Source organism: Chelon labrosus (genome assembly GCF_963514085.1).
Source record: "Chelon labrosus genome assembly, chromosome: 20".
NCBI classification, from domain to species: domain Eukaryota; kingdom Metazoa; phylum Chordata; class Actinopteri; order Mugiliformes; family Mugilidae; genus Chelon; species Chelon labrosus.
The window spans coordinates 17,442,073-17,458,445 of record NC_140353.1 but is presented as its reverse complement, the minus strand read 5'-3'; the positions used below and the strand labels follow the sequence as shown (position 1 = coordinate 17,458,445).

The 16,373-nt window shown below is 40.4% G+C and overlaps 3 protein-coding genes across 4 annotated transcripts; 1 reads left to right on the top strand and 2 right to left on the bottom strand.

The window, feature by feature from the left end:
• Positions 1–374: 374 nt before the first annotated feature.
• Positions 375–4,139, bottom strand: mgst3b (microsomal glutathione S-transferase 3b). 2 transcript variants are annotated; one of them, XM_084569255.1, is made up of 5 exons: positions 3,942–4,139; positions 2,594–2,657; positions 2,349–2,471; positions 2,049–2,121; positions 375–708 (listed from the first exon to the last, which is right to left on the bottom strand). In XM_084569255.1, the coding sequence occupies exons 2-5, from the start codon at positions 2,648–2,650 to the stop codon at positions 608–610; spliced, it is 354 nt and encodes a 117-aa protein (XP_084425381.1). In that variant the 5' UTR covers positions 2,651–2,657; positions 3,942–4,139; the 3' UTR covers positions 375–607. The 2 variants fall into 2 exon arrangements, with proteins under 2 accessions (XP_084425381.1, XP_084425380.1); XM_084569254.1 differs by lacking the exon at positions 3,942–4,139 and having other exon boundaries at positions 381–708; positions 2,594–3,742.
• Positions 4,140–4,286: 147 nt separating this feature from the next.
• Positions 4,287–7,650, top strand: rsrp1 (arginine/serine-rich protein 1). The gene is made up of 5 exons (XM_084569253.1): positions 4,287–4,503; positions 4,939–5,593; positions 5,713–5,891; positions 7,131–7,205; positions 7,296–7,650. Exons 2-5 carry the CDS (start codon positions 4,960–4,962, stop codon positions 7,452–7,454), a joined length of 1,047 nt encoding a protein of 348 aa, XP_084425379.1. The 5' UTR covers positions 4,287–4,503; positions 4,939–4,959; the 3' UTR covers positions 7,455–7,650.
• Positions 7,651–9,558: 1,908 nt separating this feature from the next.
• On the bottom strand, positions 9,559–15,704 carry syf2 (SYF2 pre-mRNA-splicing factor). The gene is made up of 7 exons (XM_084569106.1): positions 15,642–15,704; positions 15,234–15,329; positions 14,943–15,068; positions 13,329–13,446; positions 12,044–12,134; positions 11,380–11,478; positions 9,559–9,971 (listed from the first exon to the last, which is right to left on the bottom strand). Exons 1-7 carry the CDS (start codon positions 15,657–15,659, stop codon positions 9,806–9,808), a joined length of 714 nt encoding a protein of 237 aa, XP_084425232.1. The 5' UTR covers positions 15,660–15,704; the 3' UTR covers positions 9,559–9,805.
• Positions 15,705–16,373: the final 669 nt, after the last annotated feature.

The window sequence follows — 16,373 nt, the reverse complement described above, 5'->3', positions numbered from 1 at the left end:
GTATGCTAACAGATGGGAGATCTGTGCCTGTGAATGTGTGAGTCACACAGGGCCTTTATGCCTCCTTTAATATTCACCAACTGCAATACCTGCTTCTGGGTTTGAATCCATCGGCCGACTGGGCCTTTCTGTGTGGAGTTTGCATGTTCACCCCGCGTCTGCAGGTACTCCGACTTCCTCCCACCATCCAAAGACATGCTTGTTAGGTTAATTGATCATTCTACATTGGCCATAGATGTGAGTGTGAATGGTTGTCTGTCTCTCTGTGTTAGCCCTGCGATAGACTGGCGACCTGTCCAGGGTGTACCCAGATCCTTGCCAATGACAATTGGGATAGGCTCCAGCCCCTATGCGACCCTCCAGAGGACAGAAAATGAATGAATGAATGCAACTGTGAACAGAGCACACAGAAAGCATTTGGGTCTGTAGCATGGGTCAGTATCTACTTTATTGATTTTGGAGTATACATTCACATACTGCAATATCAAGTTAGTGGTCCACAAAATATGACTGGTATCATTGTTTGAAATGAACATCTGGAAATAGCATGCTAGTCTATTTAAATGAGTAGTACAGTCAGATGGGCAAACACAAGATGACAATCATCTTAAAAGACTCCAAGCAACTGCAAGGCCACAGATATGGACAGAAAGATGACTCCAAAGTATCCGATGTAGCCATAGGCACCATTCATCCTCTTGGCTGGATCTGAAATAAAACGGGACAATGAACAGCTGCTGTTTTAGGACGTACAGTGCAGACTAAATCAATATTTAACGTTTAATACATTACAAGGCAAATCATTGCTTGCTGTAAATACACATAATTGAACAGTTGCCCTCATTTAAACCTCTCAGATTAGGTTTAATAACCTCTGGCTTACATGCTATCCAATGTAAATGATTAAACAAAACTAGGTGAAGGTGCAATAAATATGCTCAAACAATACTGCACTCTGACCTCTGACACACCGTCACTGACGCCTTTATCATTCAAAGCTGCCACGTTTCGGAGAATTGTTTTGCAATTAGATGTAATAAGGTTTTGTGAGTTTAATCTCTTACAAGAATGACATGATTAGTAATGGAGTAATTTTAACACCTGTAATATTTTTGTTTATACTCATAACTTAGTCAATCACTATTATATTATAAGATAATCCTTTATTATATTATTTCATTTCCTGCAACTGCTTGTCCTCTGGAGGGTCGTGGGGCTGTCCCAGCTGTCATTAGGCGAGAGGCAATATTATATTATATTATATTATATTATATTAGGGAGATGAGGAACGACTTAAGCGAGCAGCCAATTATCCCAACCCACGGTAGATTTGGTTGTTTGGGTTGTGGTTCAGTCCGCACCAACGTTTCAATTAAGTTTGATTGTTTGCTCTCATTGCAGCATAAAAGGGCTAGGTTAACTTCTGGGTTGTTAAAAGTCACTGAATGGTGGGTTAAGCGGGGTTGTGCAGTGGCAGCGTGGAGGACACTGGAATTCACTGTTAAGCCTTCTTGAGGTGTCGTGGGCCTAACTTAACAAAACATCGGTGAGGGGAGGTGGCCACTTGAAAACCCCAATGACATGCTGCATACTGCCGTTGACTAGTATCTGATGTCTTCATGTTGGTTGGTAGGTGGCCAGCTGGCTGCTCGGCCGTTTATTTAAATATTTCTTTGTTTTTTTAGCTGCTGAGCGCGTGTCCACTGACTGGGTGCTTCACGTATCGTAAATTTATTTGAAGGTTCCATATTCACTTATTCTCTATGGCTTTCAGGTGTATATTTAAATATTCCTTTGTTTTTGTTTTTAGCTGCTGAGCGAGCTGTACAAGCCAGCAGCATTTATTTAATTCATTTTCATAACGCATTGACTGTAGGTTTGAAATGACATGCTGCATACTGCGGTTGACTGCCTCTAAATGTGTTTTGCCTGGGATCTTGTAACATCTTATCCTGTGTATAAACGAATATTATATTATATTAAGCTCCATAAACTGGGTGAGTTGAGTTTAGTTTGTCAACATTACATACACATATTATCATTCTTACCTCCAGTATAATAGCCCCAGGCATAGGAGAACCTGCTGGTCACCCAAATAGCCCCCAGCACAGATGCAGACAACTATTGAAGAACACACACAAACACAGCCTGAATTATTGTCGGAAAGTCAGGGATTTTACTGTTCAGTGAAAATGTGCTTATTCATTGTGACAGTCTTTTGCACTTGTTATCTGAAGAATCCATGTCAAAGATCATCAGCACTGATGTCCCCTCCCACCCAGTGCCGTGAATAACAGGAGTATTCTTGCACACTTGGCGCATGATTAAGTGTGCAAAATTATAATTACCGGATAAACAAAGGCTGCAATGGTCTGGAAAACAAGCCACTGAGGGTACACCTCCAGTGTGTTCTGATGTGCTCTCTGGATGCAGTTGAATACTTGCTCCTTGTCGCTGTACATAGTGGGGTACTGCAGAATCCAAAACACAGATTGGGCAATTTAAAACACGTTTTAAAGACTTCTGAACGTGCATTACTAACGTATGTCCAAATCGTTTTCATTATTTCCAACTAAAATCAAACTTTAACTACCTTAACGTCGTACTTCTTCCTAGAAGCCCCAACCTTAACTCCCAAATAGGTCAGCATGAACCAACTGTAGAGGTAAGTAAAGATGACATATCCGAAGTCGGACGGTAACACGGTGAGCACACTCATGTTCGACTGATATTCCAAACGCACTCAGCTTTCGGGGTTAACGGAGCACGGAAGACTTCTCACTCCGCAATGAGCGATTTTATATCCCACTGAGAAACCGGACGTAACAAAGTAAACAGAAAACTGGTTACGTAAAACATCGCGAGATCGCGTGCCAGATCCAGTTCTCGCTATTTAGAATTAAAGGGCCACCGATATCTTTTTTTTTAAGTGGCATGCTCAAGTTCAGTCTGTATAAACGTGAACATTTCTCCTCTTATACAGTTAACAATAATAAAACTTTTTATGGCATGCAATGGCTGGAGAGTACTGGAAATTTCCAGACTGACGTATCTACGGGTAGATGAGCTAGCAGCGTCTGTGTAGTATTAAGGACAAGGCATAGTTTTAAACCTATGCATCTGTCTGATTTACCACTTCTGTTTTATTTTGCAACAAACAACATACATGTTAGCGAAACTTTTCTCAAAAGACCAATTACATTTACAGTTACATAGCATGAATACTGATTTAACGTTTTCAATAACTAAAAATCATCCGATATGCATCTGCGTGTGTGTGCGTGCATACTCTGCAGAATGCATGCTGTTCTTATCTTCACTATGCACCGTAATGATAGTTAAACATATAAAATGGCTTCCACAGCAGCCGCCAAGACATAATCGACGCAGTATTTTTGTAGATATTACATTCTGACCCAGAATCTGCACAGAACTGTACATATGGTAGCAATAGTATTACACCATAAGGTGTAAAAACTCCAAACAGCTTGACACCAGTCTATGCAATATTTTACAGTTCAACCCGTGCAATATTACAATTCAATCTGTGCAATATTTCTATCCGATTCTATTTCATTATTTATCTTTTATAGCTACTCTTTTTGCTCTTGTTATTTTTTTATTCTGCATATTCTGTAAGCTGTTGTAAACTGCAATTTCCCCATTGCGGGACTAATAAAGGTTTTTCTTATTCTTATTCTTATTCTTATAACTGTATATTCCATATCCATATTTTCTATTGCACAGTCGTATTTATATTGTTATTCATGTTACGTTCCCATTTTACTTTATATTTTCCTTTTTACCACTGTTTATTTTTATCTCTGAATACTGTTTCTTTTACTGAGCATCTTGCAGAGCTGTAAACAAAATCTCGTTGGACTGTACAACATCTTCAACGTTCTTCAATAAAGGATATTCTATTTTATAAAAAATATCACCTCACAACCGCTTTTCGAAGATCCTCCTGGATGATTGGATTCTTTTGAACTACAACGTCAGAGTACAGACGAGCCAAATGTTGAATCGATTTATTCAAACTTCCTCAACCTCAAATCCAAGCTGACACATTATACGATAGTAAGGGGACATATGGCAGTATCATCTTTGAAAAAAAATCATACTGTGGAGGCTTAAAAATAACGACTTTCACCCATGGCGAATCAACTCCTGTGAACGGGGTCGTAAAGACTGTGAGGCGTACAAAAGAATCGAATCGTTCCGAGCATCACGTGAATGGAAATTTCGAGAGGCTGCTTTAACTCCGACGATGCGTCATCCTCGCTCTCATTCGACGGACGACGGTTGAACGTTCAACTTCGAGGAAGAAACTACGGTTGTGCTTTCGAAGTTATTTCGCTTAAAACCAACACATTTGAGCAATTCTGAGTTCTATTAGTAGACTATCGTCTTCTTATAAAATTTAGAAACGAAATCCTTCGCATATATAAATCGTTTGAGTCAACATTTTTGAGAACAAGGATTCAAGCTACAGTCGACCTGGTAAGTTCGCAAGCTGACATTACTTTGTTATGCCTATATATAGTTGTGTGCCAATATCAATATTGTTTTTTTTTTTTTTTTTTTTTTTTACTTTTGTAAAACTGTGATGTTATTGTAGTTCTTTTCAGCCATAGTCGTTTATGAAGAGTGAAACCAGACGTTAGGTCAAGCTAGATGCGTCATTCTGGAAATTTCCAGTACTGTCCGTTGCAGTTACGCAACGTTGCCTTGCTCGTCGCTGGGGGCAGCATTGAGAAAACTCTTATGCAACAATAACTGTGGGCGTACACGATCTAACCGATAATGTTATTAAAGGATTTCTCCAAATATGTCCGGATAAAAGTCATTAGCAGAGGTTTACTCAACCAAGATTTATTCATTATTGTGTTACGTGTCTTTTCTCAAATACTCATGCACATATTTTTCTCATTGCAGCCTGTGGCAGAAAACGAAACAATGGCCAAGGGAACACAGTCTCACTCTGAAATGGCCCAGGCTCGTCAGAGTGATGGTATCAACGTGATCTTTGACCAGAAGAGCCCTGCTTCATCTCGCTCCCGCTCCCGTTCTCGATCCACAAGCAGCTACAGCAGCAGCCACTCCTCTGGCTCTGCATACAGGGGACGTCGCAGCCACAGGGGACGTCACAGATCTTCATCATCATCGTCCTCTTCTTCTTCTTCGTCCTCTTCGAGCAGCTCATCCTCTTCCCGCTCCAGGTCCCGCTCTCACCCCAGGTCCCGCTCTCACCCGCGCTGCCACAGGCGTTCCTCCCGCTGTCGCTGTGATGACCACCGCAGATACGGGCGTGGACGCCGCCGTGCATCCCCACCAAGACGTTACAGGGCCCACTCTCGCTCATACAGCCGCTCACCCTCGCCAGACAGATACTCCCGACGCAGGCGCTACAGGTCCCGCTCTAGGTCCCGCTCTTGGTCCCGCTCCAGGTCTTCCAGCCGCTGGAGCAGCTACAGAAGAGCTGAGAGCAGGTTCAGGTGCACATTTTCCCGATCCCCATCCCGATCCTACAGGGGCCGATCCAGATCCAGATCCCGATCCCCGAGACGCTCTGTCAGTCTCAGCTTGCAAGGTGAGTCAATTAGATAAAATGAGAGGTAAAAAATATATGTCTGTATTCATGACTTTGGCATTGGCTCTATGTTTTAATTATGTGATTAACTCTTCTCTCACGACCTCTGTGTTTTCCAGACAAAAGGGAACTCCTTAAAACCGCAAAGCTCAATGCGATGAAGATCCTAGGAGTGGAGAAGTTGGAACTTCCTGAGAGTGTGAAGCCGATCCTTTTAGAGCAGTCGGAAGAATCCACACGTTTATCACCAGAACCACAGGCAAGGGTGAGACAAGGCCCTGAAAAGACTGCATCACAGGTGGGTGTCTGACAGTAAATGTACAGTTTTCCTGGAACACAGCACACACTAAAGATGAGACTGTCCTTAAGGCATTGAAGTATTTTTTTTCAGCTTCAACTAGGTGTGATGACAAGGTAAGGGGTGTGCAGAATTTTAGGAATAGCTAGTTTTCCATATATAGATTACAGAACGATGCTCTGATCTTTCCTTTAACATATGGGTAATGGATTTAGTGGTCTTGGAGTGTAAAAACTATTTTAAACTTTTATCTAAGAATTTTTTTTTCTTTCTGCTCATAGCTGTCACAACACTATCAAACTCTAGTCGTCTGATTAGTTTGAGGTCTTTGTTGTGTTGAATTTCCTGTGTCTTGTGTTAACCTTTGGACCCGAAAGGGAACACACATACTCTCTGTATTTATTCCTGTCTTCATAGATAACATGACAGTGGTCTCCTTCATCGGCACCTGGGATTAAAGGGCTGTCATGTGACTTGGGTGACGACAATATGTGTTTGCGTAAAAGGTTGACTGATGACTCTTGTAATGATCACAATGTGCATTTTATCAAGTAGAGGTTCAACAAACACAAATTACTTCACATTTAGACCTGATGCACACTTAACATACATTTGCTAATTGCACACATATACACTATAGATACACTGATGAAAGAATTCAGATATTGTATTACTAATTCAACTTCATATACTGTATTTGTAGGAAGTAGAATTTTGACACTACAAATGTATTTTGCTTGCAGTTGAAATGGGTCGTTGTTATTTAGCAGAATCCTCCACTCGCTGATGGAGCGCAGAGCGTGTGGACTGCATTATAGTGACTATTCCTGTCAAGAGAACTAAAAAAAGATGAAGAACTCCTCTCCGTATGCCAAAGATAAGTCGGTACACAAGACGTGTGCTAAGGGGTTGGGAAACCTGCGTCACCATCATTCTGCCACTGTAGACAGAGAAGACAACCTTTTACATTTGTTTGACCTTTTTGTTTACATTTTTTGTTTAACTCTGTTTCAAGGTCTTTACTTGAAGCATTCATTAAGTGGTTGGGAGGGGCTGCATGAGAGCTGCAGTTTGTTGAAGATAATACTTAAATATCATCATCTGTTCAGAGATGCTTTACAACATTAGTAATAGCACATGTAATCTGTCTAAATGAACTTCACAAACTGTCAAAGCTCACTCTACAAATAGTTTCACACTTGTGATTAACTGTCCATTTGTCCTGTCTTTTTGAAACAGAGCAGTGAGGTGGAGCCTGAAGCGTCCAGCCCTAGGATGTCCCCAAAAAACAAAATGATCTCTTTCAGCATGAATGTAAGTGATAGATGTTTTGAATATTTTTAAGTTTTAGTTGTTTGGCTGCGAACATTGACTAACGTTTAAATTGTTATTTCTTGTTTGCAGAATTCCGTGGCTAAACCAACAGTGTCATCTCCATCCAGTGCTCGGCTAACTGCCAGAGCGGACAGCTACGAGAGCAGGAAGCCCTATGGCCACTGGATTCCAGTCAAATCAGTCCGAAGCTCCAGTTCACGCAAACACACATCAACCACGTCACATTAGTGTGGCAGATTACATTGCCAGTGTAAATACTGTAAATATTTTGTACATATGATGATCGTTTCATGGTTGGTGTTTTCTTTCAGATGTTAAAGATTTAAGTGGGAAGAAGTGAAGAATTCGTTCAGGTGGGATTATTTCTTTCCATTTGTGTATGGTGCTGTTTATAGATTCAATAAAGATATTTCATTTAAAAAATGCTGATGTTTCTGTCAGTTTATTTGTGCAAGTTGCCGAATTTTCAAAATAAAACCTTGTATTGGGATATGGGAGCACCTGCAGTAAATGCACTTCTGTTCTACTACAACTGTGAAGTGGACTCTACCTGTTGGATTACATGCTGTAGTAATTACAATAATTAAAGGTTTAATATAAAATACAAGTTTTGTATTGCAGCCTGGAGATGAGTACAGTACCTAAAATGGCGAGTACATGTAGCAACAGGAGAACTTGGCAAACTGTTGCTGTCATTTGATCAAAGTACGTGGGCAAAAGAGTAGAAAAAAACGTGAGTGAAGTGGTTTCTATATTTGACCACATGGTGTCAGTATTTCTCTGCATCACATGGTTAGGGATGGGTTATGTTTAAATTGCGATTCAGTTTTTTAGAGACTTATCTAGAAGCCTGGTTTGTTTGGTGGTTCGAGTATGAAGAACCTGCGACAGCCGTGTCTTACTGTCGACATCTGAGTGCAACAAAGCCGTCATTAATATCACTGGCGTCGTGAGGAGTGATTTTCCTGCTTTGAACAATATATCACTTAATAACCGTACATCACTGCTATTTTTTTCTTTGCTAGTGGAAACTCAGATTATCATCGACCATCTGTTGCTGTCTGCTAACACAAACCCTGAGCATGTTCCCTCTTGAGCAGCTTGATAATATCCTGCTGTTGTGGCTGCTTACCCCGGAGCTTGTGTGTATTAAGCTCGACAGCTTCTTGGCAGAGGTTAAAAATACTAGTGAATTTATTGCTAATTTATCCACTGAGTAGTGATAAATTTAAATCGGGCTGATATTCAGATATGCATCGCAATACTGTTGTAATAAAAGAGGTAGAATCACACAGTATTGAATGTCTGGGTGCTAGACTGTGTGTCTCCTGCTGTAAACTGACCTGTAATTCTGATTAATTGCTTTGATGGGAGATATCACATGCAAATACATAACACAATAGGTCTTTGTGTTATTAGAGCAGAAGTGATACCAGCAGTGGGGAGTAGATTCTGTTTATTTGATATAGATCAGCTGCGATTATGTGCACACAAAGCACGCTTGTTTCACCAGGAAAGAAAGAAAAGACGGGTTTATCTTGTCATTCCTAACCTATTAGTCCATTAATATTTTTTTATTTGTGTAGTTATTTTTAAAATAAGAAGCAGCGTTAATTAAATGCACTAAAACGAGTTTAAATGAAACGCATTCATTGCTTTACCTGGCAGTTGGCTGTAAAAGAATCGGAGGTGTCAGACTACCAGAGACACAACAGAGAATTTATGCAGTTGTTCCTTATTCCCTGCCAATATCCTCTGGCTGATCAGATAAGACGACAAAAATATCATGAACCAGAAGGGTTAATCCACTCCCTAAGAGCTTCAGTGCAGATATCAAAGGCAGCTACCCTCCGCCAGCAAAACATAAACATGCATCATGGCGTCTTTGCTCTGTGCCCTTTGAGGAGATCCCATAAATTTACTCTGAAGGGACTGTCCTGATTCAACAAATGTAATTCAGATAGGGACACGTCTCATTCAGTGTTCCAACAGCCGTCTGTCCTGTAGAGGGCGCAATGCCACTATTATTCAGACACCATAATAGTCGACTAGCATGGGAACCTGTTTGCATGTCTCCTCTCCAGTCACAAGGCTTCCCTGGTCATGTCGCAGCTTTGGGCAAGTTCGTGCCGAGATGCAGACGATAAATGAATAAATTGAATTAGCCATTTGTTGGTCCTTATCTCTCCGTGCACCTCCACTAAAACATTCTTTTGGCTGACATGTTCTTCTAAACATGCCTGGAGGTTGGATGGTAGACAGTCGTAGTTCATTCTCACGCTCTCCGTCATGAGACCACACGCAGCCTAACCCACAGAAAAACCAACAAGTGTGCAAGATAACTGGAAGTGGTTTATTAAAAAAAATGTACAAGAATACACCAAAACATTACATATGACGAGATAATTGTATTTCTGCCCAAAATAACTTTAGGATTTTGTAACTGTCTTAGAGATGTCTGCCTATCAATACACACTCCATTTAAGCTTGTAAATAATGTACAGCAAGAAGTAAGAGATGCATCCAGGACTGCTCGGTCAGGACCAAACTGAAGCAGTGAACCACTGAGGTGACTGGACCTACACGGCCGTACCTCTCTCCAAGTTCTGTTTGATCTCTGCCGTGTATTTGCCGTAGAAACGCTCCGCCTTCTTGTTGAACTTGGCGTTCCTCTCGTTAATGTAGTCGATGTCGGCGTCGTCGTTGTAGGCTCTGCGTCGGCTGTACTTGGCCCGCTTCTCGATCCTGACAACGGCAAATAAAAGCAGCTTAGCGGGGGATTTTATAAACCAGTGTAGCCACTGTCCATGGCATATCCAGTAACAGTAATTGGCTACAGGCAGTAGTCTGGGGGCATGCATTTAAATGTGGACAGGAGAGTTAGAGGAACATATGCATACATGTACACGCTCAGAGGAAAATACTGTCAATGTGTGAACTCCTACTTTTGATTCACTGGGTGTTCAAAGCATTGTTGTGCGTCATACTCTGGCAACTGAATCCTTGTCTAATGCCCCACAGTTGCATTTCTATGCTTAAGGCTGTCTCAGATAGAAAACGGCTCAAAGAAAGACCCGAGCAACCCGAGCAAAGACGAAACTTAAAGACCCATTAAGTCAAAATCTTTCTTAATAGTAGCCTCTGAAGCAGTTTCAGAAAGGTTTCACACCCCCTCAACAAATATTATCTATATCGAATGTAGTAACCACATGCCATTTGTTTGACATATGGTCATATACATCATGTTAAGATGTTTACGACTGCTTGCATCGAGATTTAGATTAGACAAGCCCTGGTGCACACACTGGCTGTGTTTACACTGACGTACCTCTTCAACCTGATAGAAATCATTCTGATTAGATTTCAATTAGATGTGTGTTCACATGTCCCATTACCAGAATGTAATCTTTTTGACATGCGCAAAGTGCCCTAGCCCCCTGTGGAGCGTCACATCTGTCAGAATACATAACAGAAGAAGTTCTTTCCCCAACATTATACAAAACATATGCAAACAGAGTATTTATTCTAACCTGAGGGAAATTATTGGATTAAACATTTACATGATTATACTTTACTATTGACTGGCTTATCAAAGCTTTACATGAGGTCCTTTTGGTTCGGGGTCGCTCAGTTGGGAACTGATTAAATCATGGCAATTATCTGGCAAGCCTATCACATCATCGGGCTGGCTTCATGCGGTGATGGACAGAAGAGGAACGGCAGCACAGAGTTTAAATTGTTATCAATAAAATGGCTCTGATCAGTCGTAGGAATATCTGGTTTTGTGCAGAGGTATTTTTCGTTCTCTCTCTGTATCGGTTGAAACCCCTATTCATCTTTTTTTTTATCTTTCTATGTCAAAACCAATCCAGTTACCAAGGCTGAGACTAAATAGTGCTGAGAACAACCCATGCTTTTCTTAAAAAGTCATGAAGAGGTTAGAAAAGTTTTCTGTCTTTAGCTTGTTAATCCATTGTTTGCATCTAACGGTTTGTTACTGGCACCAGCCAGTACAGGGGTTTATCTCTGCAGTCTGCAACTTAAGCACCAGCCTGACTCACTGGGGCCGAGATAAAACTATCCCAAGTTCAAAAAAAGAGGTTCCAGCCTCGCCTTTTTTTTGTTTTTTTACAGTCTGTTGAGTGTGACTTACTGTTTCTCAACATCCTCCACCATGCGATCAATGCCATCCTTTGAAGGAACGTGGGTGCCATGAATCAGGCTATTGGATGTGGGGTAGAAGTCCTCACCACTGTAGAGCACCAGCAAAAGAATTAGCAATGCATAACCACAGATAATCACCATTTTGATATACTTCAACTGACTTTTCTATTCCGTCATTGTGATTATGGACATTTTAACGAGGGGAGATGATGTGGCTTCAGGGCGTATCGTGACGGTGCATCCTTCACGGTTCAACATGTCCAGCTTTTAAGGAGGAAAAACCTCCAGGCGCTTAATTTGTCTTTGACCCTAGCATGCATGCTTTATGTTTTTCCCCATTAAACCCAGGGCAAAGGAAGGGTACATGAAGTTAACATATAGAAAATGCTTTGTGAACATGTGATGGGTGAATTCTAGACAGGCTAGTTACTATTCATTTTACTTGACGAGAACATTTCACAGCTACGGTCTTAATAGCAGTGACATTTCATGGATTATTTTTATAACCCTGTTGAAGAAATTTAAAAAAAAAAAAAAAAAAAAAAAAAAAAAAGGATGCCAGTGGGTACTTCTTCCCACGTTGAGTCGTCTGTCTATCTGGATAAAGAAGGTACAAATACAGCCACGCAAGAAGGGACCGGGGCTTAGCTCACCATTCCTCCCTTTGCTTCTCGTAGGTCTCCAGGTTTGGTCTGATTTGCTTGGTGAGCCTCTGGTACTGGCGGAACTGGGCTTCAGCATAACCTGTAGTCCATTGTGCGTGTGTGAGAAGGGAGAGAAAAAAAGGGGGGACTATAATTAGCGGAACAAACAGCAAGCAGGCACGAGGCTCAGCAGCGCAACCCGCGGCTTGTTAAGGAGGGATGATGAGACAACTCTCCTCCTCCCTTTCCTCTCTCAAAGCCCCTCTGGTGATCATTTTCGTCCCCGGAGGTTTTAATTCAGGAGAGGTTTTGATGCAACAGATGGCAGCCATATTTAGGAGACACAGCAAGTCTTTTTTTTTTTCAGCAGAGTAATTTGGGAACGGTTTGAGGTGATTAGCATCCACATCTTTACATGCAGCCAGTATTGCTGCACACTTTTCCACTATATAGGATTTACCCAGTATCATCTTTAATACAGACATTTCACAGTGGAATACAGAAGTGCTAACTTATTAAACAATCACATGCTACAGCACAGTAAGACTATTTACTATTACGGTGCACCACTGTATTAAATTACAGTTTACTAAAAGAATAGCGTGACAGGAGGGTTACCCACGTCTAAAGCTGTTTGATCTAATCACAGATGACTCCAATTGTATTTGAAGATGCAACTATAAAGACAAGAGGATTCTAAATTTAAGAAGGCATTAAGCCATGTCTATTTTTGTGCGTTAAGCAGGGTTAGGGATGGGAATGGGACAGAAGCACCTGGTCTCCTAACTGGTAAAGAAATGTATGGATCAATTTAAAAAAAAATTTTTTTTAATTAAAGTTACATAAGGCTCCGATCTTCAGTCTTTACTCAGATAGTGGTAAAGTTTGTGTGATCCATGTGACTGATGTGCAGAAAGCTGTGTCATTATGATCTCTGCACTTTTGTTTACTTGAGCAACTTGAACTCTAGTAACACGTTGCTAGTTAAGCACCGTCTCATGATGAAAATACAGATCCACGCACAAAATTGTTGCAGTAAAGAAACAAAAGTGTGATGTTTAATTCTTAGATCTCTTAAAATGTAGACTGCCTTCCTTAAATAGAAGCAGTAGAAACAGACAGAGAGAGAGCAGGGCAACAATGTGATTAGCCAGAAGTTGAACTAGAGTTGAACCAGGGCTGCTTGGGGCATCCCTTGTTCCTAATGTGTGATCTGTCTAATTTCCTATGAGGCATATGTAACCACAGAGTACACTGCAAACAATCTGAGTCTGTTTCAAGAGAGGCTGCTAACCTGCAAATCCTGTGTCTGGGTTCTTCTTCTTCCTCTTCCTCTCCCATCGCTCTGCATCATCAGCTGTGATTTCCAGCAGTTTCACTCTGTCATAGTTCTCCCCACGGGCAGCACATTCCTGAGAGTCAAATATTAGATTTTATTACGGGAATCAGAGTCACACATTTCATCCACTTCTCTTTTTCAGAAACTTAAGAAACATTCTTTAGTTAATACTCCTGTAACGGGTCCACACAGAGACTACATGGCAGAGGATGTGCCGGTGAAAACATTCATACCTGTGCGCTGGTGCGTCGACCCTGTTCTGTAATTATGCTGCTAAAACACTAGTCAACAACTCGTCAGTTCCTCTGAGTTCTTCACACAATGAGTGGGACTGAGCAGCTCATGTTGTAGTTGGAGCTAATAAATGTGGATCAATGTTTTTACTATTGGGTCTGCTAAAAGTTTTATGAGACATTGTGAAATATTTTTTAAGGTGGAGATTTCAAATAAACCCACTTGGATTTTCTGTCTCTGCCAGCACTGCATATTATATTGTACATACAAGTACATATAATATATATGAGTACAACATGACAAAAAGTACAGCACTGTCCCTAAAGGTTTTAGGCTCTGTATATGTTGAGATTTTTCTCTATCACACAATTCAGCACAATAATTGCAACTCCAAGTTTACAACACAGACACACTGGGTGCTTTCGTATGCTCGTAGTTCATGCACGTAGTGTGTTGTACGTAGACTGAAAATTCATGGAGCTCAAGGATCTATTGTGCGTGAAAATGATTGAGTAAAGTTCTCTGATACGTTCGTTCAGGAGTTGACTTTCCTGAGTTTGTGGAACAATTCATTAGTTTATACAGTGATCCACGGATCTTAAGATGTCATTGTTCTACCAATCAGTGCAGGTTATTAGCGCAAAACAAGCACATAATCCAATCACTGTCAGAATTATACAATAATATAAACATAGTACTGTATGGCTCCAAGAGCTCCTGTTATGGGGAAAGTTCAGTTTTTAACGTATGAAAAGTTTTGGGTTGGACAGCAAAGGAATTTAATTACCAGTACTTTGTACATTTGTTTCACATAACAGAGAGACTGTTGCCTCAACTGTGTTTTCATTTTGGGGGCTGTGGTTTACAGCACTACTGAATTGCATGCGTGTTGCACCGACACATGTTTCTATTATTTTGACCATTTCAGTCAGTGGACTAGGCCAAATAACAGAAACACATTTGTGCTTAATTTAATTCAGTTTAACAGCACCACAAACTACATCCTCATAAATGATCACACAGTTGATTTACCTGCAGGACTGTTAAAATATACATGAACGCATACATGAAGTGCAGCCTCCAATGGAACCCTTATTGAGGCAGGTCAGCGTTGGGAGAGAAAGGGCAGGTGAGGAATATACGATAAGACAACTGGGTCTAGTCTAGTCTTACCTTGATAGCTGACAGCTATCACAACAGGTCATTGGAGTGCATGAATATTCAGTTTATGTACAACACAACACATGCATGAACTCCGAGCATAAGAAAGCACATCTGTTGAAGGATTTCATGTCACTGAAGACAGTTCTGTGTGATACGGCGTGAAGAAATTACCTTTTTCTTTTCATCTACAGCAAGCTCCCACTCCAGTCGGGCTTTCTTAGCCTCCCAGTTAGTGGGCAGTTTCAGTCTCTTGTCCTCCTCCACAACCTCCTGGTGATTCAGTTTACGTGCTTCGTTCTGCAGTGGAAAATAAGGCATAATGACAGGTTATACAAGCAAAACAAATGAGAGTGGGTCGATCAGGAAGATCCTAGCCAGCCAACAATTTATGGGAATCCTCTAGAACATAGGATTTTGGTTCTGAAGCAGGACTTAACTTTAATCTGGGCAAAAACAACTCACCCGTTTAAAATGTAACTCTCGAAATTTTCGTAGTCTCGCTTCTCTCTTCTCGGACGCCATAGTTTCAGTCGGCTCCTCTTCAGTTGTCGCGGCAGACTGATGAAAATAAAGACAGTAACCATTATATATCGAAGACATATTAAATACAATTGCCCCAAGAGTGGCATTCTGCGTACATGACAACCGAAGTCATAAGACAAATTATAACACCGACGTGTTAACGGTGATTAGCACATATGCTAGCATCGGTTAGCTTGGTACAAAAACAAGAAATTGTAAACAGCAAGGGAACAGACACATAATGCGTACCGGTAAGAAACAAATATAACTCTAAAAATAGTAATATTTATCGGGTAAAATATGTCACATCCTTAAAATAATTGGGTAATTTCCAGTTAAAACACCAACCTCGCTACAGGACGCCATTGTTATGATACGCTGTGGAAGAAGACCGGAAGTTCGACAACGTTACCGGATATTACGGTTAAGACATGCGCACGCAATAAAAACTTTCTAAATAAATGATAATAAAAATAATAATAATAATAATAATTAAAAAATGTCTTAATTTATTACTTTTTTTTGCCTAACGAATGAATACAGACACGTAAATCTAAGGATTATTTTTCTTTTCTTTATGTGAGTGTTGTTTTCTTACAAAAGACTTTACACCTTTACTCATCTTCTAAATTGCCCACTTCTATAAAATACATAAAATACAGAACCAGTATCTTCCATATGGAATCGCCTTGCCCATACCTTAAGACTGTCATTTTATTTATCTAATAGATTTAGTGCTCTGTGTCAGATGGGTAAAATAGAAGTAAATTGTAGAAAAGGAACAAAATGTGTCCGCATAATTTATCACAGAATTTAAATTACTGGTATGTATGCATAATTATAATCACTGGTAGGCTAAATTACAAGATAGTTACACTGGACAACTACTGACTACTACAACTAAACTAGTTTCCAGCATCAGATGCAAACAGTCTGATCTGATCTGGTATTACGCTGAAGTTATTTTGTTTCCTCTTTCTTCTTATTATCTTTTCTTATTGTGTTTTTTATTTTTTTTTTATTGACTGGATTTCTTGTTGATACTCTTTAGCTTTAAAAAGACTATCCAGGATCTTGCTG